General features: G+C 37.7%; 2 protein-coding genes and 1 pseudogene across 2 annotated transcripts; 2 read left to right on the top strand and 1 right to left on the bottom strand.

Annotated features, from left to right (window-relative positions):
* The first annotated feature begins 10,594 nt into the window (after window positions 1-10,594).
* On the top strand, window positions 10,595-11,554 carry LOC125590238. The gene has a single exon (XM_048763597.1). It carries the CDS (start codon window positions 10,595-10,597, stop codon window positions 11,552-11,554), a length of 960 nt encoding a protein of 319 aa, XP_048619554.1.
* A 4,372-nt stretch (window positions 11,555-15,926) lies between these two features.
* On the top strand, window positions 15,927-21,783 carry LOC106436401 (cation-chloride cotransporter 1). The gene is made up of 13 exons (XM_013877368.3): window positions 15,927-16,220; window positions 16,380-16,526; window positions 16,842-16,920; window positions 17,495-17,583; window positions 17,662-17,776; window positions 17,951-18,051; window positions 18,210-18,271; window positions 18,584-18,811; window positions 18,902-19,016; window positions 19,140-19,334; window positions 19,666-20,066; window positions 20,247-20,408; window positions 20,525-21,783. Exons 1-13 carry the CDS (start codon window positions 16,075-16,077, stop codon window positions 21,601-21,603), a joined length of 2,919 nt encoding a protein of 972 aa, XP_013732822.1. The 5' UTR covers window positions 15,927-16,074; the 3' UTR covers window positions 21,604-21,783.
* Window positions 21,784-22,072: 289 nt separating this feature from the next.
* On the bottom strand, window positions 22,073-26,605 carry LOC106436395 (annotated as a pseudogene).
* Window positions 26,606-27,011: the final 406 nt, after the last annotated feature.

Below are 27,011 nucleotides of genomic sequence, written 5' to 3'. Positions count from 1 at the left end.
TAACCGCAGTACCAGTCGTACAAATCTCTTAAAACCGCTAGAAACTGCAACCGCCCGCATCCACAAACTCCCGCAACCGCAACCGCTGCATTTGAACCAGTCAGACCCTTAATAGGACCGTCGAGTGGGAGGAGAAATGTGTAGTTAATTCCTGCCAATATACTTGTTTGGTTAGTCATCAGTTTAATTACAAATAAACTTATTTAGTTGTATATTAGGGAATATGTGAGGAAAGTGTCATAGTAGAAGAATGTAGCCTATTGTGTTAATAGGAAGATGAAAATTGTCTATGAATGAAATATCTCTTATATATTAAAAGAGAAGCATTGGCTTTAATGCATTCACACTACCTTTGCCACGTGGCGCTCTCACATTCATTTTAAAAAATTTACTCTGACGTGTCGCTGTAATAGAACTAGGTCTGGGCGTTCGGGTACCCGTTGGCGTTCGGGTCGGGTTTTTCGTATTTTGGTTTTCTTTTATAACATCTCCTAGGTCCCATTCTAGTAAATTTGCAAGTACGAGTTGGGTTCGGATATAACACATCGGGTTCGGGTCGGTTTTATATTACATCGTAGAATCCATAAAGTAATCATATATCATTCGGATTCGGGTTATATCGGATCGGTTCGGATATACCTGAAATAAAATCTAAAATTTAAAAGTAAAACATAAGAAATATATATTATTTATATATAATTAAGTATTTAAGGTAGTTATTTAAATTTTCTATACTTATTGTTTGATAACATATCAAAATAAATATGAAACTGAATATTTGAAGTATATATTCATGTTTCATATAATTATATTGTATATTATTTTGGACATTCGGATTGGTTTCTTCGGATATATTTTCGGATTTTTCGGTTTTTTCGGATTTTTGGGTTACCCATTCGGGTTCGGTTAATAACACTTCGGGTTCAGATATGTTTTGTACCACCTTACACGACCCATTCGGATATTTTTTACATTTTGGACCGGGTACGGATCGAATTTTTCGGTTCGGGTTCGGTTCGGATTTTGGGTTATGGATATTATGCCCATGCCTAAATAGAACTCCTCAAAATTTTGTTTCCTATTTTGCTAACAAGTTTTTTAAAAACACGAGACATTTTCTCATCATTATCATCCCCTCTCCTATCAAAATCCAAGCTTAGTTACTGTTGTTTACGTGAACTCATCAAATCTAATGCATAACTCTTTTTGGCTGTACCAATCTGTTATATACAAATCTGTTTTTAATTTAAAATCTTATTCACATGAATCCTCTATCAAAAGATTTGCTTCTGCTTTTTCTTTTTGGGATGATCATCCAGTTCGTTTAGTAATCTCTCACACAACTGCCCCAACCCAAATAAGTTGCTTTAGGTCAGGACTGAAGAAAGATATACATATCTTTTTTTTTTTGTGCACAAACTTATATTATAAAAGGCTCAAAGAGAAACGTTTACAACTGAAGTAGAAAGTCCCGGAGCCAAGCTCGACGGTAGAATGAAACTAGAAAACCTTACAAAACAACTAGAGATAGAACCATATAGGGGCGAGTCACGCTCAGCGAAATGAAGAAACCCAAAGAGAAGCTCCATTTTTGATCCCATGGCGATTGTTCGAAAGAACAATTGATAGTCGAAAACGACGTTGATACACCTATAAGAAGCGGTTGGAATGTTGACTGGCAAGAACTTTAAGTGAGAAGCTCCAGAACCGTAGACAACATTGAGAGTACGAAGTCCTATCTGACTTGATTTGGCGCTGAAACAAGCACAATCAGCTTTAAACCCGACAAGGCTTACCGAAGCGACTAGGTGAATCTCAAGCTCTAACTTCACCTCCAAAGAGGCGCTTAGGATGAAGTTTGATGACAGCACTGATGGTTTAATTGGATCCAAACCTCGGAACTCAACATTACCGTGTTGAGCCCAACAATTTGTAACCGAAGGAGACCTAAGCGTACAGTAATCACACTCATTCAACCAGCACATGTGTGAGCAAACATCGGATAAGAGGTAAAAAGCTTCGGGATGGCTGGATCTCCTTGCAACAAATCCGGTATGAAGGTCGCATAGTTGACTTTGTGAAGAACCGTCGATGCTTGGGACAGCGTAATGTGATGGAGACGCAACGGTGATGGAGTTATAAAAGCTGGCGAGTCCACACTCTTGCACAATAGTTCCAGCGACTAGGAGATCGGGTAGGCCACCAATCCGGCTTTGTGAAGAACCGTCGATGCTTGAGACGGCGTAATGTGAAAGAGACGCAGCGGTGACATAGTCGTGAGCAACTCTGGCGAAACAACACTCTTGCACAATAGATCCGACGGTCACTAGGAGACAGCGCTTTGAACGATGTAGCTTAGCTCCATAGAAATCTTGGTGGGATGGAGCTGCCTCGATGTCAGGTGTATAGTCGGTGGCATGAAAACCTGCGAGGAAGCTAGAGAGGGTTGGAAAGGGTCGGTGGCTGGAGTTGGTGACTCGAACCGGCCAGGAGGAGAGACGAGATACATGAGTGCTCTGACACAACATCTGTTCACACCTCTGAACTGGCGATATCAAGTCCAATACGAGGCTGATGTGTAGATCTGGCTTGTGGGACTCTGCATACGATGGAAATGACTGAATATTTGTCATGGAGAACATAGATCCATAGGTTCGAGGCTTGACTATCCCGAAATGGGATGGAACCACGATGGTAAGCAGGTCGACGACACAGGGAGACAGCGTTGAAGATCTGACGCAAGAGGTAGATGGCGGTCTAGGAGAGCGATGGTGGTGATAGATGGAGAGCGACAGCAGTGGAGAGCGCCAGCGGTTGGAGATGGCCTCGGGAAGGGTGGAAGGGGGGGGGGAACTTTTCTTCACTGCTAGAAGCGGAGGGGGATAAGTGGAGCTGAGAACAGGGGCGATGGTGACGGAGAATCTCGACGAAATGATGATGTTAGAGGCGACGAGGAACATGAGATAGAGACTGAGGACGACGAAATAGGAAGCATAGGATGGTGAAGAGAGAGCGGCGGTACAAGTGGCCCGACGCCGGCGGCCAATGGCCTCCCCGGCGCCGAGGAAGATGGTCTCGATTGGGAGAGATTTAGGGCGAACTACCGAATGTTATACATACCTATTAATTGTTACAAGAAGAATATATAACCTGTTTATATAGAGATGAAACGCCATGTGATTTTCTTACTTCACTAATGTGATTATCTCGAATACCTCAGCCGTAAATGATAACCCGCCTTGCCCTTTTCGAGTACTCTCTTCTCGGATTGCCTTTATCTGAAGCAACATCAATTCTCATCACTTAAATTACTTATAACATCTCAAGTACCAGATATGACAGAGCAAAAACAGACTCTCACCATTATGTGTTTCTTCTGTACGTAGAAACCCATCTCCATGAGGAGTGTTTTGATGTTCGAGAAGTTTTAGTTTACGAGTTGCCACAAAGTCTATCGTTCTTACGTTTTAGGGATGGATTTTTGGATTTTACGGAGCCCACTCAGACGAACCTTGCGGATGAACACTTGGGTTTTCTAAATCAAGCCGGTTTTACATGAAAAGGATTGAATCTTTAGCTTGTGCTTTTGCAAGCAAGACTTCTCTAGGACCTATAGTAGATCTGTGTGTTTTGAGGTCATGGAGAATCCAACGGGGACGAGGTTAGCAATCTAATATTGTAGATTAAAATTTCTTACTTATTTCTTTAGAATCGTAACATTTATCCTTCTTAATTAGGTGGTTTCACATTTGTAACTGACTTAGAAGGTTGTTCTCAAGTCTTATTTGATCCTAACATGGTAGAAATACAAAATTTCAAATAGAAGTAAGTATAGTAGGTTAATAACTGCATATGTATTTATTGGCTAGCTCAAAACTAATTAGAATTTACGCTAATTTCTATATTCTTGTGTTTGTATGCTGTCACATGAGTCCTATCACAACATAATGAATTCAGACTTGGAGAGTTGATCAAGCTTGAAGACTTTTTCGTTTGCTTAATACCATATTTTCATTTTACCTAATAATGTTGTTTTGCCTTTCAGAATTTTTCTAAAGAACTACTTATTATATGTTTTATAATTATGCATCTTAGTAAATTCGAGCTTTTTAGTTATAAGACATTTTATATTTAAAGAACCAAATCGATGTCCACATTAAACTTATAAAAAATCCATCTTAGAACCAAATCGATGTCCACACTAAACAGAGCTAATGTTTTCTTATCTTATAAATAACGAAATTAATAATCTCATTCCGCGCAAGGCGCGGGTTATCATCTAGTTTTTATATTATAAGAATGTATCATATTATGAACGTATGCTCTACTTTTGTTTCATCATAATTAATTTCTAAGAAAGAGGATTATTCATTGGTTGTCTTCTATAGATTATTTTTTAGAGATAAACTAATAAGCCATGTTCTAAAACGCGGCCGTGGAGGCCATTAAACGGCCGAGTACGCGCTAGGCGGTGAAGAACCGTGGAGATTTTACCCAACTCGGGAAAAAACGTGGAAATAAAAAAAATCTTCAACTTTGATGTTTTTTGGGTCGAAACGTGTGTTGAACACATGATTTAGTGTTTTTAAGTAGATATCGAGTTGATTTTGTGAAGTAAACGAGTTAATTTAGTGAAGAGATATGTATAAACTTTCATGATAACAATGGCAGCACGCTTGGAAATAATTAGGTCAGGAAGAAGAAGATTTGAAAATCACGTTCGTGCCCCTATTTAATATAAATGAGTAAAAAAGGTCTACAATAGATTGAAGGGGGTATCGAACTTGTCACTTGGTAGTTGTAAAAGGTAGGCGTGGGACGGATCCGGATATCCGGGAAATTTAGGGTATCTGGATCCATCGGATCCGTGGATTTAATATTCGGATTCGGATTCGTGGTTTCCGGATATCTAGATTTCGGGTATCCGTCTCGATATTCTATTACCCGCGGATATCCGGATCCGATCCGGATCGGTAAAAATAATTAAAAATATATTTTTTTTAAAAAAAATACTAATTTATAATATAATACATAAATTAAATATTTATACAAGATTTATAAATATATTTATATATGTCTATAATATTGTAAAAACTAAAATATAAAATTATAAGATTAATTCATGTATAAATATTAATATATCAAATATAAATATTAAAAAAATTTAAAAATTTAATGTATTTAAAAATACGGATCCGGATCCGGATATCCGGACCTAAAAATTAAGATATCCGGATCCGAATTCGGTTTGCACGGATCCAAGATTTTACAATTCGGATTTGGATCCGGGCACCCCGGATATCCTATTTTAGGAACGGATCCGGAACGGATCCGGAGCGGACCCGGAGCGGATCTCGGATCAAATCTGGATCTCAGATATTAAGTCCTATGCCTAGTAAAAGGGTGCATTTATCATTCTAGCTGCGGAAAAACATTGTTATCGTTCTCATTGTTAAAATATATAACCTTCAAATTTAAAATTTTAATATAAATAAAAATATATATTTAAAAATATTAAAAATTAATCCATGATTAATCCCAGAGTAATCTCCGAGATTTTGCTAACTCGCTAGGCCCAGACCAACCGCCCGACTCACGCCTAGCGCAATTTCGAACATGGGTTAATATGAAGGTAAATTAACAAGCCTTTAGTTAATACTAGAGATTTTACCGCGCGTATATGAAATTTATAATTTTAATTTTGAATTTAATTTAACTATTTTATGTATATTTTTCTTTGGTGTTCAAATGATATTTTATGGTCGGTGTTTCTCGAATTTCTATTATAAAATTCAAATAATCTATTTACCCAAAAAATCTGGATTCTGTATTTTTCATATATCCTATAAATTAAGTTCAATAGTAACTTATTTACCAAAATTCTTTAATTTATTTACCAAAATTCTTTTGGATTTTTTTCTGTGTTGTGTTAACTGCTTCATTAAGTTTTGCTAATGTCCCATAATTTTATATGTGAATTGGATTACCAACTTATGAGAAGTCCTCATATACTTTGATTTGTTGTTAATATCAAACTTAATAGTCTTGAATATTACACCGACCTTTAAGAATTTCTTCACAGTAGTCTAATTATAAGTCGTATTGACTCTACACAACTTTCCCAATTAAAGGAGCATAATATGAACGGTGCAGTTAAGATATGAGAATATATGATTTTGACTTACATTTATCTATTTGGTATTACATATTGATTTTCTTGGATCTATTGTTCTTTTCAGTTATGTATCTTCACTTCTTTTTATTTTCAATTCCTACGGGCGGGATAAAAATTAACAAATAATTTAAATAGTTAGAGTAACATGCGTATTTTCTTGTAGTAAAATATGCAATTAGTTAAATTTTGTACATGATATTCTATTTGAATACTAAATAAACCATGTTATTTAAAATTTTAGCTATAATTTTTGAAAATAAATATTATTTTATTTTCCAAAATATGATTTTCTTTTTTTCTTGTTAAAATGTTTAAGATACTTTTCTTTTGTTTAGTAATCTATGTTTTAATTATATATTAAGAATTGGAAGTGGCATTATATCATTTCTTGTGATTCTTGGAATTGGATGACCATAAAAAGCCTGTGATATCTTTTTTGTTAGTAGAAAAAAAACAAACTTGTAAATAAATTTCACATATTTTTCCTTTAATTTTATATACCTAAGTGGATTATCTCATGTTTTTACTAAATTTAGTTTTTACGATAGATTATTGTTAAAATTTTGTTTGAGTTAATTTTTTTTTGTGCAACAGTTTGAGTTAAAATGTATAATTAATTATAAAATTATTTATGTAATATTATTTATTTAGTTAATATATTTGACCCCGAAAATAAAAATTTACACGTTTGATATAACTTTTTCTATTTTTATATTTGAAATTCAAGTAAACCATATTATCATATACTGATTATGATTTTTGAAATAAATATTACTGATTAGTTGGCAAAAAAAATGTTACAGATTAATTTTCATAATATAAATTAAAAAATTTACTAATAAGTACCGTAAATAAAAAGATACCGTAAATTTGTAATGAATTAACTATATGACGGTAAGGTTAATTTGTTTTGGTAAATTATGTTATTAGATTTGGGTCCTTTTCTTGTTTTCTTACATTGGTTTGATTAGTAACTTGTTTGCCAAGTAATCTTTAGATCTGTAACTAATTTTGCTGCATTGAATTCCTCCGTAATATAATTTTTGTGAGATTTTTGTAAGCATTTAACATATGGTTTTTTTTTTAAGGTATAATATTAAATAAGGTATATGCGAAGAAAGCTTTTAAGTTAAACTTGAAAAGCAACACATGAAACATTTGGATAAGGAGAGTTATTACTGTAACACAAGAACATGAATGAAAGCTTAGGAAATCAAGAGTCACATAGAAGAGGAAACATGCAGCCTGAACATGGCAGGAGGAGTATGACGGTCGTTCTAGATTTGTATTGGTAGAAGGCCTCATCTTCCTTTCGACCTTCTTCATTAGAGTAACAACAAATCAGATATGGTCAACGACTCAAATAATAACCAATATATAAACTGAAACTCGATTGACACTTGTTTTACCAGATAATATGTTGTAGTTTCTCATGTTCTTCTCATAGCCAACTTTGCACTTTTCAGCCTTAGCAACATAAAGTGTCTTCTTCTGCATCTGCAGCATTGTCCCATAGATTTTCTAACCTGTTTTTCCGTTCAAATTCAACGTCAGTGTGCCTTTCAAGATCAAAAGCTAAGTTATAAAAGAACCTTCAAAGTGAAAGGAGCCACTCACAGCAAGTAGCAATATATTGGTTCCTTAAGATGCTCCTTTACGAAAGTCTCACAGAAATATTTCCTAGGGATCACAAAAAGTCCAACCTTAACACAACATAATTTAAGTAGAAATTTTAATGAAAAAAAAATAATAACAGACAAAAAATCTATTCATCTAACCTTTCACAGTAGCCAGATGAAAAGTCTTTTGACAGCCTAAATGTTTAATCAATGGAAACAACTGAACACATTATGGAACCGACAAAATACAGATTAGAGTTAATATAGCAAAGAATCTTGGTATTCAGAAGGATCAATGTTCTCTCTAGATCCAAACGCCAACATAGTAAATATAAACAATCCAAAAAAAAATTGAAACAATCAATCCTTGAATTTTTTTGACAGACCTGGCAAGGTAGGAGTCCTACCGTAAGAAAGTGAAATTAAGTAACTGACCCATTCTTTTCTAAAAACTGAATTAGAGAGTTAGTCATAGTGTTGATGTATTCAAACTCGATTTTCCAAGACAACTAACTGAGGAACTACATAGTTCATACTTATGTCATTAACAACAGATTAGTCGCTGGAAAATGTGTAGCACAGAAGAAAATATGATTGCTTACATTAATTCTTCTGTATCCTCATTTCTGCTCAAATAGCCAAATCTGGATCTGAGCTTTCTACTTCACAAATACTAAATGGATAGAGCATGAATCAGAGCATGTACCACAATCCTAAAATCAGTGGTTCTAAGCTTCCATTTTGAAGAAAATCAAGTTCTAGATGCATTGAAACCACAACAAAACTGAATTATGTCAATGAATAGAGAGAGACAAAAGTAGTCAAACAACAACTATATGAAATAGAGAAGATCCAAGTTTTGTTACAAATGGCTGGGTCATAATCTTCTGAACGTTGGTGCTCGATAATCGCCATGGCTGCCGACGTCTGACACCTCTAAGAAGCTTCCGGGAAAAAAATCTGGAAGAAAAACACTAAATTAAGCTTCTGAAGATGTGTTTACGGTGAAAGGAGGAAAATTACAAACCATCTGTTTTCGAGGTAAGATCGCCGGAAACAGGGGATTTGCTGATGGAATTCATCGGTTGAGAGTATATCTTTGTATGTAACAAATCTGTAAAAAAGAAGAGTCTTATAAAGAGTCTTAGAGGGGGAAGGCGAAAGGAAGACATAAATGAGATTAAAGGGAAAAAAGAAGTGGAAAGTGTATTGATTGATCAACAGATTTGTGAAACAGAAACAAAGAAGAAGAAGGAGAAGAGCAAAGGGTTCACGAAATTTAGGGTTTGGACAAAATGAAAAAGCAGATCTCGCGTCTCGCTTCGGTGAAGATTAAGGTGACAATGCCTTCTACAAAATGGGCTTACTGGGCCATTAAGATTAAATTGCCGGCTCGTTAAAAAAGTTAAATCCAATATCTGAAATCATTTGATTACGTGGCAAAACGTTAAAACCTGATTGGACGAATTTCCAATCTGATGTGGACACCCTCAGAGCTCTAGAATTAGAGCTTTTAATATAGTTTTGATGAACGTAATTATATTACTTAAGTTGGTTTATTAAAGTGGAAAATGATTAAAGTGTTATAAGATAAACTTTGAAATGATCCTCCACTCCTTTACCAACTCAAGCACTATGATCATCTACTCATCAAGCACTATGATCATCTACTCATCAAGCACTATGATCACCCACTCATTTACCAAATCAAGCACCATCTTTGATATTTTATGTATTGTTGCTCACTATAAATACCATCACTCATCTCACTCTTTTGTACACAATTACATCTTCTTCTTCTTCCTTATAATAAACTCTTTCTCTCATATTAAGTGTTATTTGCTTCCTACGGGTATTGAATTCTACTCTTATTTAAATTTCCCGATACTATAAATTATAAGTTATTTCATAACACGTTATCAGCACGATCACTCTGCGATTTGGTAAAATTTATTTGTATCATTTATACCCTGTTATAATGGTCGGTATACCGCCTCTACTATTATTTATATCATGTTATAATGGCCGGAATACCGCCTATATTATTTACTAGTAATTTAATTTATTTATTGGTCGGCTGAGCCGCCTTATATCCTGTTTATTATTTATTGGTCGGCCGAGCCGCCTTATATCCTGTTTATTATTTATTGGTCGGCCGAGCCGCCTTATATCCTGTTTATTATTTATTGGTCGGCTGAGCCGCCTTATATTCTGTTTATTATTAATTGGTCGGCCGAGCCGCCGTATAATTTATTTATTATTCTGCATTGATCGGCTGAGCCGTCGCATGATTTGTTGTCATATAACATAAATATTTCATTGTCATAATTTTTCACTTTTATGAAATTTTATAGATTTGATTGACCGTTTAATACGATATTTTCAGACTAATTTTTGGTGCACTCGATTTAACCCCAACGGTCACAAAGAAAATTTTTCAAAAATTTCCCCTTTCTCCAACGGTCATGAACAGTAATTTTCATCTATAAATACAACTCATTTTCACTCCATTTCATCATCCAAAACATTTCATCTTCTCTCAAAAATTTCAAATCGCTCTCCTCCGATTTTTCATTTCAAGAAAGATGATTCGCGCACTTTTGTTTTTATGTGCCATTTTTATTTGTGTTTCTATTTATGGTTCATTCGTTGGAGAATTTACTCCGAGTGAATTTAAGATGAATATCGGTTTAATTTTATTTACATCGCTTCTCCTTGTAATTGCTTGTATGATTAATGTAAACGGTTTTTAAATTATGAAGTTCTAATAAAATTACTATTTTGTGTTTTAGAAATACAAATGGCAAACATCGAGAAACTCCAGTTCCCGGCTCTAAAAGTAACCGGCGAAAACTATGTCAGATGGGTCACAAATGTGAAACCTTATCTTGTAATAAAAAAGATATCTGAAGCTATAAAAGTCGGTAACAAATCGCCACCCGAGCATATAGCCGAGGCGATAATCTTCCTGAAGAAGCACTTAGATGAGAATCTAACTCACGACTATGGAGACGTTGAGGACCCAGCTGTACTATGGCAAGCCTTGAAAGACAGATTCGATAATCAAAAGGAAATCAATCTCCCTCACGCTCTTGAAGAGTGGAAAACCCTGAGGTTTCAGGATTTCCAAAGGGTTAGAGATTACAATTCCACTATCTTGAGGATAGTTGCACAATTAAAATATTGTGGTAACCCTGTCACCGAAGCAGAAATGCTTGACAAGACATACAATACCTTCCACAAAGAACACAACGTCTTATCCCGAATTTACAGAAAATGTGGGTACACCAAATTTTCTGAATTGATGGTAACACTCATGTTGGCTGAAAAGAACGATGAGTTACTAATCAAAAACCATAATTCCCGACCCACGGGAGCCAAGGCATTTCCCGAAGTGAATGCTACGGCGGTAGAATATTCGGGAAGGAGAAACCATACCAATCGAGGTCGTGGTCGGCGTTTCAACAACAAACGTGGAAAGCCTTACTATCCTAAAAGTATTAGATCTAACAAATGGGTTAGATCTGAACAACCTCATAAAGGCAAAGAAACCGAAGAGGATACCACAAAGAAAAGTGAGACTGTATGTTACAGATGTGGATGTAAAGGACATTGGTCCCGTACCTGTCGTACTCCCCCACATTTGTGCAAGTTATATCAAGAATCCATAAAAGGAAAGGCTAAAGAGGTGAACCTCACGGAAAACGTTGAAGGGACCTCATACCTTGAATCCTCTGATTTCGCAAATGAGCTGGACTAGAATACTCTTGAAGAGTACGGAAATGTTTCTAATAAGACTGCTGAATAGTCCTCATTTGTAATGTATAATAATTATGTTTTCAAAGAATAATGTTGTTTTAACAACAATATTTGTATAATTATTGTGTGTTTTCTTTATATAATCAATGAATAAATTTCACGTTTCACTTTTATTTAATGTTTATGATAATTTCAGAAATGGATCAAAATACTAATGGAGCAAAATCCAAGAAACGGATTCGTGAAATATGCATACCAGATAGTGGAACAACGCACACTATTCTGAGACAAAAGAGATATTTCTCTGATATAAAACCGACAAGAATTGTCGTCAATACAATATCAGGTCCTGCAGACGTGATTGAAGGAACTGGTAAAGCAAACTTTACTTTGCCGAATGGAACAAAATTTTCCATAAATAATGCTTTATACTCTCCGAGTTCTAAAAGGAATTTGTTGAGTTTTAAAGACATATATCTTCACGGATATGATACTCAGTCTGCAACTGAGGATGGAAAGAAATACATGTATGTAATTTCTGAAAAATGTGGCAGAAAACACATATTGGAAAAGTTTCCAGAACTTCCTTCGGGATTACATCATACTTATATCGATGAGATCGAATCAAATCTTGTAGTAAAACGGAACCCAGAAGAGTTCACGTTATGGCATGATCGCCTTGGCCACCCAGGCACTACAATGATGCGTAAAATCATAGAAAGTTCACATGGTCATCCATTGAAAATCCAGGAGATTTCTCAAGGGAATAAAATGACATGTGTTGCATGTTCTCTAGGAAAATTGATCGTAAGGCCATCGCCAACCAAAATCGATAAAGAATCACCAAAGTTCCTTGAAAGAATTCAAGGTGATATATGTGGACCGATACATCCACCATGTGGACCATTCCACTATTTTATGGTATTAATTGACGCATCCAGTAGATGGTCACACGTTTGTCTATTATCATCTCGAAATGTGGCATTTGCGAGATTTCTAACTCAGATAATCAAACTGCGAGCACAGTTTCCTGATTATACTATTAAAAGAGTTAGACTAGACAACGCTGGTGAATTCACATCCCAAGCATTCAATGACTATTGTATGGTAATGGGAATTGAAGTTGAACATTCGGTTGCTCATGTTCATACGCAAAATGGTTTGGCTGAATCTTTAATTAAGCGTCTGCAATTGATTGCAAGACCATTGATCATGAGATCAAAACTTCCAACCTCTGTATGGGGACATGCCATTTTGCATGCAGAAGCACTCATTCGGATCAGACCGAGTGCATACCATAAGTATTCTCCACTACAGTTAGCGTTTGGTCGAGAACCAAACATTTCCCACTTTAGAATCTTTGGTTGTGCGGTATATGTGCCTGTAGCACCACCACAACGAACAAAGATGGGACCACAAAGAAGGTTGGGAATATATGTTGGTTGTGATTCTCCATCAATTATAAGATACCTAGAACCACAGACTGGTGACGTCTTTACAGCACGTTTTGCTGATTGTCATTTTGACGAAAATGTATTCCCAGTTCTAGGGGGAGAAAACAAAAATGTTGGAAGTGATATAAAATGGAGTGTACCATCATTGTTATATCTTGATCCTCCTTCTAAAGAGTCAGAACTAGAAGTTCGACGAATTATGCATTTACAGAGTATAGCTAACCAGCTACCTGATGCATTTGCAGATACCAAGACGGTAACTAAATCTCATATACCAGCTGCAAATGCTCCTGCTCGTATCAAAATGCCAAATGAACAAGAAAAGGAGGATGACACACGAGAGCCAAAAACACGCCTGAAGCGTGGTAGACCTGCTGGTTCTAAGGATAAGAATCCTAGGAAACAGAAGAAAGCTGAAATATATGATGCACCCAAAATAGCAGAAAATATTTTGGAAGAAATAAATGATAAGGACTCTGATGAATCAGAGCATCATGAATCGAAAGATAATCATGAGATTTCTATTAATTACATCCATAATAAAAGGATATGGAATAGAAATGAACAAAATGACCTTGATGATGCTTTCTCATATATCGTGTCAAGTGAGGTAAATGAAGATACCGATGATCCAGAACCGAAATCCATATATGAATGTCAAAAGAGACATGATTGGAATAAATGGAAAGAAGCAATACAAATCGAACTTGATTCGCTTAACAAACGAAAAGTGTTTGGATCTATTGTACTCACACCTGAAGATGTGAGACCAGTTGGGTACAGATGGATTTTCGTTCGAAAACGAAATGAGAAAAATGAGATTACAAGGTATAAAGCTCGCCTTGTAGCCCAAGGATTTTCTCAAAGACCTGGTATTGATTATGAGGAAACATATTCTCCTGTAATGGATGCGATCACATTTAGATTCCTGATGAGTCTAGCCGCTGATAAAAATCTTGAGATGCGTCTCATGGATGTTGTTACAGCTTATCTATACGGATCATTAGATACTGATATCTACATGAAAATCCCTGATGGATTTAAAATGCCAGAAGCATTAAGTTCCAAACCTAAAGAGTTATGTGCAATAAAATTGCAAAGATCATTATATGGGTTAAAACAATCTGGACGTATGTGGTACAATCGTCTCAGTGAACATTTAACAAAAGAAGGATATGTGAATGATCCTATATGCCCATGTGTTTTCATCAAGAAAACAACATCCGGATTTGTGATAATCGCGGTATATGTTGATGATCTAAATATTATTGGAACTCAAAAAGAAATACAAAAGGCATCAGACTATCTCAAAGGAGAATTTGAGATGAAAGATCTTGGACAGACACAGTATTGTCTTGGCCTACAAATAGAACATTCACAAAATGGTATATTTGTGCATCAATCCACATACACTAAAAGAGTGTTGAAACGATTTAACATGGATAAATCAACTCCTCTTAGCACCCCAATGGTCGTTAGATCACTTAACATTGAAAGTGATCCATTTCGACCACCTGAGGAAAAAGAAGAGATACTTGGTCCGGAAGTACCATATCTAAGTGCAATTGGAGCGTTGATGTACCTTGCAAATTGTACACGGCCTGATATATCATTCACTGTTAATCTTCTAGCAAGATTTAGCTCATCTCCAACACGAAGACATTGGAATGGAATTAAACATGTCTTTCGTTACCTACAAGGGACTATTGATTTAGGCTTATTTTACCCTAAAGATTCAAATGGTCAAATGGTTGGTTTTGCAGATGCAGGATATCTTTCAGATCCACACAAAGCCCGATCGCAAACAGGATATGTTTTTACGATCGGAGGCACTGCTATATCTTGGCGTTCTCAGAAACAAACGCTTGTGGCTACCTCTTCAAATCATGCTGAGATCATCGCACTCCATGAAGCAAGTAAAGAATGTGTATGGCTAAGATCAATAAGCCAACACATTTGTTCAAGTAGTGGGATTGACAAAAGTACGGGGCCAACTATTCTATATGAAGACAATGCAGCATGTGTTGCTCAAACGAAGGAAGGATATATCAAAAGTGATAGAACAAAACATATACATCCAAAGTTCTTCTCATACACTCAAGAGCTCGAGAAGAAGAAAGAGATTGAAGTAAGATATGTCCGATCATGCGACAATGCAGCCGACCTCTTCACAAAATCACTCCCTACTTCGGTATTCAGAAAACATGTCCATAACATTGGAATGCGTCATCAGAAGGATCTATGACTGCTCAATCGAGGGGGAGCTTACGTAGTTGTACTCTTTTTACCTAACTATGGTTTTTCCCATTGGGTTTTCCTAGAAAGGTTTTTAACGAGGCAACAAAGACGTTAAGCGAGAGCGGAGAGTGACACCGGTCCCCAAGGAGAGTGTTACGAAACTTAATACAAGATGGATGATCAAGGGGGAGTGTTATAAGATAAACTTTGAAATGATCCTCCACTCCTTTACCAACTCAAGCACTATGATCATCTACTCATCAAGCACTATGATCATCTACTCATCAAGCACTATGATCACCCACTCATTTACCAAATCAAGCACCATCTTTGATATTTTATGTATTGTTGCTCACTATAAATACCATCACTCATCTCACTCTTTTGTACACAATTACATCTTCTTCTTCTTCCTTATAATAAACTTTTTCTCTCATATTAAGTGTTATTTGCTTCCTACGGGTATTGAATTCTACTCTTATTTAAATTTCCCGATACTATAAATTATAAGTTATTTCATAACATAAAGTAGTTTGTTAGTGTTAAATAAAAAGTTAAATTAAAAGAAGAAGAAAATCTAGAAGTGACCAAGACTATTATGCTAAGGAATTGGACATTTCAGCTTGACCCAAGAAGCCCAAATTATATATTTTAACCCTTTATTGTTAATTTCCTCAGTTTATAATATTTTTTTCTTTCCGTTAATTTGACGAGTCCTCGATCTCACTTTTTCGTCAGATTTCAAACTCTCCGATCTCTAATTCCGACGAGATATCCTTCTCATTGTTGAAAGGAGGAGGAAGAGATCTGTCCAGATTCTTCCGGAGAAATGGATAGTGGAGACATTGAAGAAGCCGGCGAAGAGGACTTCCCGCGTCTCGGCGGAGGAAGATACAGGCCGGTGGTGGCGCACGATAGGGCGGTTATCGAAATGTCCTCAGTCGAACCTGGATCTTCCTCCTCTCCCACTCTCAAGTAATTTCATAATCGGATCCCTTCCTGAAGTGTGTGTTTTTAGGATGTGAAGCTCTTTTCGTTTATGAAGATCTCGTGATCAGTAGACATGTTACTGAGAATTTGCTTGTATCGGAGTTGTGCCTCGTGAGTGTCTCACATTTGTAGGTTTTTTGACAGGGACATAAAAGTAGTTACGCCAGGAGAGTTGGGCGCTGGTGCAAGGGAGGTTCCAAGACCAGAAGATGGTGTCAATGGCCATCAGAAGGAGTCCAAGCTCGAATTATTTGGTTTTGATTCTCTTGTCAACATTCTTGGTTTGAAGAGGTACATTTGATCTTGATTTTGATATCTACATGTAGAAATGTACATCAGAAAGATAAAAAAAAAAAGACTTTATTGACTGCATTAAGTGGTAGCTAGAAATACTTGAAACGGTGTCTTTCTTTCAGCGTGATCTTTTTGGTCTAAATTATATCAATGGAAGATACAAGCTTCCTGCCCTTGACTATGTATACAGTTCATGATTCTAATAGCATTGATGTGCTTTCATCACCCTGATGTGTAAATGCGTATTGTGTATGTGTTTTTCTTTGAGAAACACATTCTCTTAATTTTATATGTGATGAATATGTCCTTCAGTATGACGGGGGAGCAAGTTGCGGCACCATCTAGCCCTAGGGATGGGGAGGATATCTCTATCACGCAAGGGCACCCAAAGGTATCTTCATTTTCCCATTAGCTTCTCACTTATTTGTAAATCATGCATTCGATCATCTCTGCCAGGCTGTTCCAGCCAAGCGCTTCTCTTGTTTTCTCTTAGAACATAACTGTCGAGTCACATCAGGCTTAGTGAAGAGAGCGATATGAGAGAATAACCGAAAATAACTCAAAAAGTTAATACCTCTCTAACACTGGCGGTGCAGGGGCACGCCAGGAGTTCAAGTGTCATGCACTAGAATTACCCCTTGTCTCCTCCAGTTTTCTCTCCTTTGTTATACAATTTTAAACGTAGATGGGTGAACATTTTCTGTATTGAAGTTTAATCTGTTAGATTGCAAAGGTCGCGTTCCTTTATCTGTTTGTTTAACTGCTCTGTGTTTAGCAATCATTGTTTCAGGGTGATTAGATTGTTTTCCTTCGTCTGAAAATATCCTTCATTGTTCTGTTGTTGACTCTGTCTATTATGGTGCTGCGAAATTAATGTTTTCTTAGGTAATATAGTCTGGCGGTTTTCATCCATCGCTGCATTTATGGTTTTTCACGATGTTACTATATCTGCATGTTTCTTGTAGCCTGCTCTCAAGATGGGTACAATGATGGGAGTTTTCGTTCCCTGCTTACAAAACATATTAGGAATTATATACTACATCCGTTTCACATGGTAAGACTGCAAAGTCCTTGATGTTGTACACCAGTCTGCAAAGTCATCATGGCTGGTCTTAAGCTGTTCAGTTTTCAGGATTGTTGGCATGGCTGGTATTGGACAAAGCCTAGTATTGGTATTGCTCTGTGGATTATGTACATTCTTGACGACGATATCTTTGAGTGCTATTGCGACAAATGGCGCAATGAAGGTAATTCTTAATTTTTCTGTTTTGAATTTTCTTTAACTATAGTTATAAGTAGCCTTCCGTGCGTTGGGTTTCTGGTCCATAGTTGGCACCCCTATTACTTTTCTCTTTCTTGTGTGATGAACAATAGTCAGGACTTCAAGTTAATTCTGTAATTAATTTTTGCATTACTTCCAGGGTGGTGGACCATATTACCTCATTGGTCGTGCTCTTGGTCCGGAGGTTGGGATTAGCATAGGTTTATGCTTCTTCCTTGGCAACGCAGTTGCTGGAGCTCTGTAAGTGTAAATTCTGGATCCTTTGAAGGAAACTCTCTTGCAGAAAGTCTTAAGCCCAACACCCATTCTTTTGAGTTGCTGGTGCTCTCTTCAGTTTCACATGGCCTCCAAGTTGCTTTTAGTAACTACTTTATATTATTTCCTCCTTATAACTGTAGGTACGTTTTGGGTGCTGTGGAGACTTTTCTAAAAGCATTTCCGGCTGCTGGGATTTTTAGAGGTATTACTGTGGAACTTGTAAGAATTGAAACCTGGAACCAAACCAAAGGGCTTCTAGGACATATAACCCTTTAGTAATCTGTCAGTTTTTGTCACCACTTTATCATGCTAGTCTTGACTCGAAAGACTTGTTTCATCAATTGTTGGAAGTGGCAAAGCGTATATGCAAAACAGGATTTGCAAGAACGATATTCTTGCCTACCAACTTCTGAGTTCTATTTAACAAAAACGTTTACTTGTTTTCCCTGAGGACATAATCTATAGCCAATTACTCGCATTTAGTCACTTAGCTGTGCCTTATTTCTAATGGCAGAAACTATCACGAAGGTTAATGGAACAGCAGTTGCAGAACCAATACAAAGCCCAAACTCACATGACTTGCAGATTTATGGAATTGTTGTGACTATCCTTCTATGCTTCATTGTGTTTGGCGGCGTTCAGATGATTAATCGGGTTGCACCTGCGTTCCTAATACCGGTTTTGCTCTCTATATTCTGCATATTCATCGGGATATTTTTGGCAAAGACAGATGATCCTGACAGTAAGCCGTTTCTGAATATTGTTGGAAATAGATTCATTTTTTCCCCAAATTTTTAACCTTCACTTTGTTACCCTGTTATGATCGGACCAGCTGGAATTACGGGCTTGCGTTTTAAAAGTTTTAGAGATAACTGGAGTTCTGCTTATCAGATGACAAATAATGCGGGAATTCCTGATCCAACTGGAGGCACATACTGGAGTTTCAAGTGAGTCACTTTCAGAAATAGTGTTGCCTATGATTGTAAAACTCTAGTTTTGGTTTTAAGTTTATTTGCTCAGTTTTTAGTCTGAAATTTATTTATACTTCTCTTTGTTTGTTTTATTTTCAGTGATTTGGTGGGTCTATTTTTCCCTGCTGTAACAGGAATAATGGCTGGTTCAAATCGATCAGCTTCACTGAAAGATACACAAAGATCAATTCCTGTTGGAACGTTGGCTGCCACTCTGACTACTACCTCACTGTATGTGATCTCTGTGTTGTTTTTTGGAGCTGTTGCGACCCGTGACAAACTTTTGACTGATAGGTAACGTTGTTACTCCTCGCGTGGTTACTTTTTTTATGTTCTACAGCTGATCTGTTATATCTTGTTAAGTGTCCTGGAGAAAATAAAAACCCACTTATCGCTTGCAGTTTCTTATTTTTATCATGATTTGAAAGAAACTAGTAAGGAATTCAAGTTCTGAATATTCTACGCAAATTCATTAGGGGCCTACAAAAGCTATAATTTTCTTAGTTTATGTCAGGGTAGAATATTTATGTTTGATACTGCTCGCTGAGACTTGTTCTTTTAGCACTTGAACGCCTAGCTTATATCATGGAGTATACATGCAATGAATTATTTTCCACCATTGCAGGCTACTTACTGCTACAGTTGCTTGGCCGTGGCCTGTCATTGTTCATGTTGGGATCATCCTTTCAACCTTAGGGGCTGCTCTCCAGAGTTTGACAGGGGCCCCTAGGTTACTTGCCGCTATAGCAAATGATGATATACTCCCCATCCTGAATTATTTCAAAGTTGCAGATACGAGTGAACCTCACATAGCTACGCTTTTCACTGCATTGATCTGCATCGGATGTGTTGTTATCGGAAATCTGGATCTTATCACACCGACTGTGACTATGTTCTATCTTTTATGCTATTCGGGAGTAAACTTGTCTTGTTTCCTGCTCGATATTCTTGATGCTCCAAGTTGGCGTCCACGGTGGAAATATCATCATTGGAGCCTTTCCTTTGTCGGAGCCGCACTTTGCATAGGTATGAGTTTTTAAAATACTCGCTCGAGAAGATGCCTTCTGCGCAGTCTTGTAGTCCATTCCTATAAAACAAAATTCTAATTGATTCTACCGACTGTCTTATCACACCTGAAGCTTGAGATGTCTTATTGTGAAGACTCTTGTTGATTTTTCCTTTGTTTTTTTTCCTCTACGGTTGCAGTGATCATGTTCTTGATTTCTTGGTCATTCACTGTGGTTGCCATCGCTCTTGCAAGTCTTATATACAAATACGTTGGGCTAAAAGGGAAGGCCGGGGACTGGGGAGATGGTTTCAAGAGTGCATATTTTCAGCTGGCTCTTCGTAGTCTCAGGTCACTCGGAGGTAAGGTTACATAATTACATTCTCTATGTGTTGTTACACCGAACCTGCCTTATCTAATATGAGATGGTCCATTTATCTAAGCTTTTCTCATGCTTTGTCTTCTCTCCTAATTGCAGCGAATCAAGTGCACCCCAAGAACTGGTATCCAATCCCTCTTGTTTTCTGCAGACCATGGGGACAGCTCCCAGAGAATGTTCCGTGCCACCCTAAACTGGCTGATTTTGCCAATTGTATGAAGAAAAAAGGTCGTGGAATGTCTATCTTTGTCGACATATTAGATGGTGATTACTATGAATGTGCTGAAGAGGCAAAGGAAGCCTGCAACAAACTAGCCACGTACATAGAGTATAAGCGTTGTGAAGGTGTAGCTGAAATCGTTGTAGCCCCAAACATGACCGAAGGGTTCCGTGGGATCATCCAGACGATGGGACTCGGGAATCTCAAACCCAACATCGTGGTAATGCGTTACCCTGAGATCTGGCGGCGAGAAAATCTAACAGAGATTCCATCCACATTCGTTGGGATAATCAACGACTGCATAACAGCAAACAAAGCAGTTGTCATCATCAAAGGGTTAGACGAATGGCCAAACGAGTACCAAAGACAGTACGGAACAATCGACTTGTACTGGATTGTGAGAGACGGTGGTCTCATGCTTCTCCTCTCGCAGCTTCTTCTGACAAAAGAAAGCTTCGAGAGCTGCAAGATCCAACTCTTCTGCATAGCTGAAGAGGATTCAGACGCCGAAGCACTAAAAGCCGACGTGAAGAAGTTCCTCTACGACCTGAGAATGCAAGCAGAAGTAATCGTGGTGACGATGAAATCATGGGACATAAGATCAGAAGGAAACAGCAAAGAAGATTCGTTGGAAGCGTTTGATGCTGCACAGAGACGAATCTCAGATTACTTGGGAGAGATAAAGAGTCAAGGTTCGACTCCTCGGTTGGCGAATGGGAAAGCGATGGTGGTGAATGAGCAACAAGTGGATAAGTTTCTGTATACAATGCTGAAACTGAACTCGACCATACTCAGTTACTCGAGGATGGCAGCGGTGGTTCTGGTGAGTCTCCCGCCGCCTCCGTTGAACCACCCGGCGTATTTCTACATGGAGTATATGGATTTGCTGGTGGAGAATGTTCCAAGGATGTTGATCGTGAGAGGGTATCACAGAGATGTTGTAACTTTGTTTACTTAGTTTCATATCTTTTCCTGATAATATCCACCAACAAAATCAAAGACCCTGTCCTTCTTCAAGGCCAGCTTCTTCTTTTCCTCTTCCAACCTCTCCTCTTTATATATTTTTTACAGTTTATATATAATTTTAACCTTGTAGTACAGATAATTCCATTTTGTTGAAAATGATTGAATTGGGATATTCCGGCGAGCTATAGATTTTTTCCTTCAAATTTTGTTATGGTTAGCTTCATTTTATACTTTTTGGTTATGCACATACACTATATATGGTGACACACCGCTCACTAGTTTATCATTTTTCTCATTCAAAAAGAAATCTTTTCAACATTACAGAATTTAAGTTCTTACACTGATAATTATCCAGAAGTGAAACGAATTTGCAAATTATTCTTCTTTCTCACCGTCGGTCGAAACCCGAAAGAAACTGGTTTTGTTAGCCCAAGATGGGCGCAACTATAACTTGCTGTGAATTTGTTAAAAGACTATGGGGTCTTGTTTACTTTTCAATCACACTAGAGGCGTGAGAGTTATTGTCTGTTGTCTGAAAATACAATTTTTTTATAAGAATATTGAAAACCGTAACTTCTGTAAGTCTCTCTAACTCTTTGGAAAATACTTTTCACCGACGCTTCTTTCCTTCTCCATGCCTCGATCGTCTTGGAGCTTCGTCTTCATCTTCACTTCCACTCTCTTCGTTTCTCAAACTGTTTCCACCCTCAGACTGCTCCATCCCATGAGATGTATGTTCATCCACTGCCACTCCTCTGTCATCACTTCTCTCAGGTGTTCTCCGGTTAGAAGAGGCAGGACGTACTGATGTTGTTGTTGTCGCTGGTGGATGATACATTGGCCTGCCTCCTCCTCCTCGAGGAGCAGCGTTTCCCATTCCTCCCATAACCGGTCCACGTCCCATCATCCCATAACCTCCACGTGGAAAGTGTTGGGGAGGCCTACCAGGAAACATCATCCCCGGTACAGGTCCTCTGAAATCACCACCAAACCTCGGTCCAAAAGGTCTTGGACCACCCATACCAAACGGATCTGGCATACCGTTATAGCCACCAGGTCCATAGGGAAAAGCATCGGAAGGGGCCATTACACCGAGAGGGAAACCTCCCATGCCAGGCATTGGTCTGATTCCACGTCCTAGAGGCATTTGAGGAGGCCACATCATTCCCCTTCCTCTGCCTCTGCCTTGGGGACCGTTTGCCATGCCATCTTCTTCCTCCTCGCTTTCATCATCATCTTCTTCCTCTTCTTCATTGTCCTCAAATGGGACGATGTCTGGATTCTCAGCTCTGCTCTCTGGATTCACTCCCTTTGCTTTCTCTTCTTCGCGTTTGGCTTCCGCAGCTATGGATATTGCCTTGAATGTAAGACAAAACAAAATATGATTAAGCAACAAAAAGAGAGCATATACCATAAGTAACTAAACTCCTAAAAGAGGCAGAGCTCATTAGTAAAAAGTAAAAACACATGGAGCTTAGTTCTTCCATGTGTCATCATAAATTAAACGCTTAAGAACCATCAAAAGAACAAAAGCGAGCAACAAAAAGAGAGTATATACCATAAGATCGCTATCTGGTTCTAGATAAAGCAAAGAAGCCAGCTCCTCGCCAACGGAGGGTTCTAACTCCTGACAATCTCTGCTTATCTACAATCATTGAACAATGAACACCAAAACAGTAAGATAAAGGTGACTATTACGCAACGACCATTAGCTAATACTTCGTTATCACTGGCTCACTGCACCAATAGTAACTTGTAATGACTAGTAAACGTCTTTTGTGTTATCGTGCAAGTATGGTCAGCATGGGACAATTTAGCCATTGCAGCCAGTGTATTGATATAAACATCCCTTTTTTAGTAATTGAGTTGTATTGTATCTAAAAACACGATACTACTCCTGAATAGGAGACCAGCTATGAGAGCGTAACAACGTACCTTGACAGGTAAGTTTTCATTGTAAGGATTCCTCAAGTTCCGAGTTTTGTGGAAGGACAGTTCGCACAACTACAATGATGAGAATTACAATCACTCAGATAAGTCATGTGAATGCTGCAAATCAAGTTAAGAACTCCATTAGCTCTCAGTACCATATACCAGAGCTCATTGTTAACAATACCAGAACAGAGAACAGAGAAAATAGAAAAAGTAGTAAAGTGTGTATAAAGATCGGTGGTGTAAAAGGGCACACTAACATTTCAAGCAAGACTTCTGTATAAGAATATTGCACCATAATTGCAAGACCATATAGGCTCAATCGCATAGGGAAGAAGTAAACAAAACCGGGATTCAGAGCAAGAACTAGCAAACATTATACCTTTAACCATTTAACTGAAAAGTTGCGGCCAAACTGTGCCCATGCTCATGTTTCCAATTTTCTCCACCAATGTAACCACCAATTCTGGATGTCATCTTAGCACAGCCCTATAGCGTCATGTGAAAAGAAAGATAAGTTAGGCTCATAAGGCTGCCTACCAAATACAACAATTAGGACGAAGAAGGTTACAGAAAGAAACCATTGATACAGATGAAGAAAGGTAATTAATAAGTCTTTCAACATAAGTAAAGTGGTTCCTGTTTAGCCCAATGAACTACCTGGAAATGCCGTGTCCGGTTGACAGAGAATATCAAGATCACATTTGCCACAGAGTCAAAAGCCTCATTAAGTTTCGCTTCATTGCTTCTCTGTGTAGCCCATACTCCTCGTTGCACAGATAACTCGAAGTTTTCTAGATTGCAACTTTTTACTACAAAATACCTGAAAACTCCAAGTTTTTTTAAAAAGTATCAGATATGGCAGATGAAGCTTAGTGAGAATGTAGTAAAGGGAAAATATCGTTGAGGAGTTCGCATAATTACATCAAACTATAACCCCAGTAAAGCATTTTCAAAAGATGAAACACTAAACAACGTTTTAAGAATTTAACATCAACTGAATGTGAATCCAGAAGATACTTCTACATGAATCACAAGGCTTCTAATCAATAAGTGAATAAAATCTTAATGTACAAATGCAAAGACTTAGGCAATGAACTCTTAGGGACCAATTACGAAAGAACTCTCAGTGGCATCATATTAAGGAAGAAAGTTCTTTCAAATAAAGGCTGATAAAATTGCATAACGTACAACTGCGAGCACAATAGTTCGGCAAGAAGTTATGCCTAAAGTTAGCAACTGAGAGTGTAGGTTAAAAGGATGACTAAAATAAGCCATATAGATCAAAGGAAGCAAGACAATTTATGTTGACTAGAAGCTCATAAGGGATACTCGTGAAGAAGCGAAAATACATCAATGTTGACAATGAATACTAACTATTTCACACAAGCAACCAGAGAGGCCAACAAATTATTATTCAGCTAGAAAACAGAAAGATGAAACCTCCAAATTTTGGATCTCTTTTAGCAGTAATCATAACAGCTCACATCATAATCATTATTAATACCTCTAGCCACTGAATGTTTGTTAGTATAATTTGTAAACCTGAAACAACAAGACAGAGCATGACTCTTACGGTTGCATGATTCCTGCTAAACCACTGAGCCAGAGCACTAAATAAAAGATAATGGTTCTAAAGTTTCATATGCTTCTTAATAGATCTTAACAAACTATAATCTACTATGCATGAAGACACTATATGGATACGCTACCATTTCAAAGCCTAATTCCACAAATCAAATGAAGAAAGAAGGGGAACTGATGGAAAGAGGGAGACTAGTAATAGGTCAAAGAAAGATCAGAATGCAAAGACAGTCCAGACGCAGGTCAATTTTATTGAGGAAGATAACAATCTCTGAATCTACCTATCTACCAAAGCAAAGTATCCTAACATCAGATAGAATATATAACATGAAGTTAAACTTGTATATGTGTATATATAAAGATAAAAGCTATATACATTTGTGTCTGAATATATAAAGTATCTGTATCTGATCACTCTAATAAGAAACCAACGTCTTGATAGATATACAGTTTACAAAACCCAATTAAAAACCGTGGGGCTCTGTACACACCTATTTACCCCCCGAGGCAACGGATGAGCATGAGATGTTTGTTCAGCAGGGTTTGGTGTCTGAGTCTGGCTGACCTGATGTTGTGTTTGCTGAGGTTGTTGTTGCTGCAAGTTACCTGACTCTTGTGGCTGTCCCTGCGTCTGAACTTGCACCTGAGGCTTACTATCTCCAAACTGCGGAGCAACGTTCCGCGGTTGATAGAACCTGTTAGGCCCATGATTGTAAGAAGTCAGTTGCTGTATCTTCTGAAGAACTTCCTCAACTGGAGGTGGAGGTCCAGACAGCTTCGCATGTCTGTACCGACAATCAGAACCATTCGGACAAAACCCCAGCTTGTACCTATAAAAAACAACAGGACAAAACTAAGAACCAAACACAATCTCATTCATTGAATAAGTAGATATAACCCATTAGCTTTCATAAGACTACAAGACCAAACTAAGAAACAAACACAATCTGATTCATTGCATAGAGTAGAATCAAACAACAAGACATACATATTGCACTCTTTAATATCTGCATTGGTGTGTTTATAGACGCAATCTTGCTCTCTACATTCGCCGTGTAACCGGAAGAACCGGCAGATAGGCATACGAGCTTTGTCGTACTGATGGAGGAACCCGCAGGCTTCGGCTTTCATACACAGACCTCGAAGCCAGTGTCTGCAAACAGTCTGACGGAAGCCCCGTCCTCTTCCAGCTCCGGGAACCGTCGCGGAGGAATGATCGTAGCTTGGTGTCAGGTTTACGGCGGCGGAGGATGAGTTTTCGGGTGGAGCAACCGGGACTGAAGCTGTGGGATGGACGGGACCGGAATCGAGACCGCCTTCGAAATCGAAGCTGAGACCGTCCGCGTCCTCCATTGTTTAGGGTTTCGATCGAAGAAGCCAACGGAGATCAATCTCGGAGTTTTGAGCTTCTTAGGAGCTCTGATCATCGGAGATTGAACCGGGTGGTTTATATTTAACCCATGTTCAGAAAATTAGCCGAGGTTTGAATTAGGCCCGGGCATTTTAATCGGGATCCGAAGACCCGAACCGGAACCGACCAAAAAATATCCGATCCAGAATTGGACCGAAAATTTACAAATACCTTTTGGATCTAAATTTTTTTACCCAAAAAACCCGGAACCGAAAAGAACCGACCCGAATAGACCCGGACCCGAAAAGAACCGACCCAAATAGATCCGACCCGATAAAAACCGATTTGTATCCGATTTAAAAACATGTATATCTAAAACTATGATGCTTTGCGTTCTATTTTATATATATTATTTTATGATTTAGTTGAAATATCTTCTGTTAACAACATTTGTTATTATTTTTAATATTTTGAAGTAATATGAAGTTTTAAAATGTAAAATTAAGAATTTAAAAATGTTTTAATTTAATTAT

Source organism: Brassica napus, chromosome C7, assembly GCF_020379485.1.
Source record: "Brassica napus cultivar Da-Ae chromosome C7, Da-Ae, whole genome shotgun sequence".
Classification (NCBI taxonomy): domain Eukaryota; kingdom Viridiplantae; phylum Streptophyta; class Magnoliopsida; order Brassicales; family Brassicaceae; genus Brassica; species Brassica napus.
This window is presented reverse-complemented; position numbering and strand designations above follow the sequence as displayed.

Bases quoted from the DNA above. Each gene is read 5' to 3' on its own strand.
- LOC125590238 (XM_048763597.1), top strand. From the start codon at position 10,595: ATGGCAAACATCGAGAAACTCCAGTTCCCGGCTCTAAAAGTAACCGGC.
- LOC106436401 (XM_013877368.3), top strand. From the start codon at position 16,075: ATGGATAGTGGAGACATTGAAGAAGCCGGCGAAGAGGACTTCCCGCGT. The intron at 18,272-18,583 runs GTATTACTGTGG...TTCTAATGGCAG, and splicing joins GGCTGCTGGGATTTTTAGAG to AAACTATCACGAAGGTTAAT. The intron at 20,067-20,246 runs GTATGAGTTTTT...CTACGGTTGCAG, and splicing joins CGGAGCCGCACTTTGCATAG to TGATCATGTTCTTGATTTCT.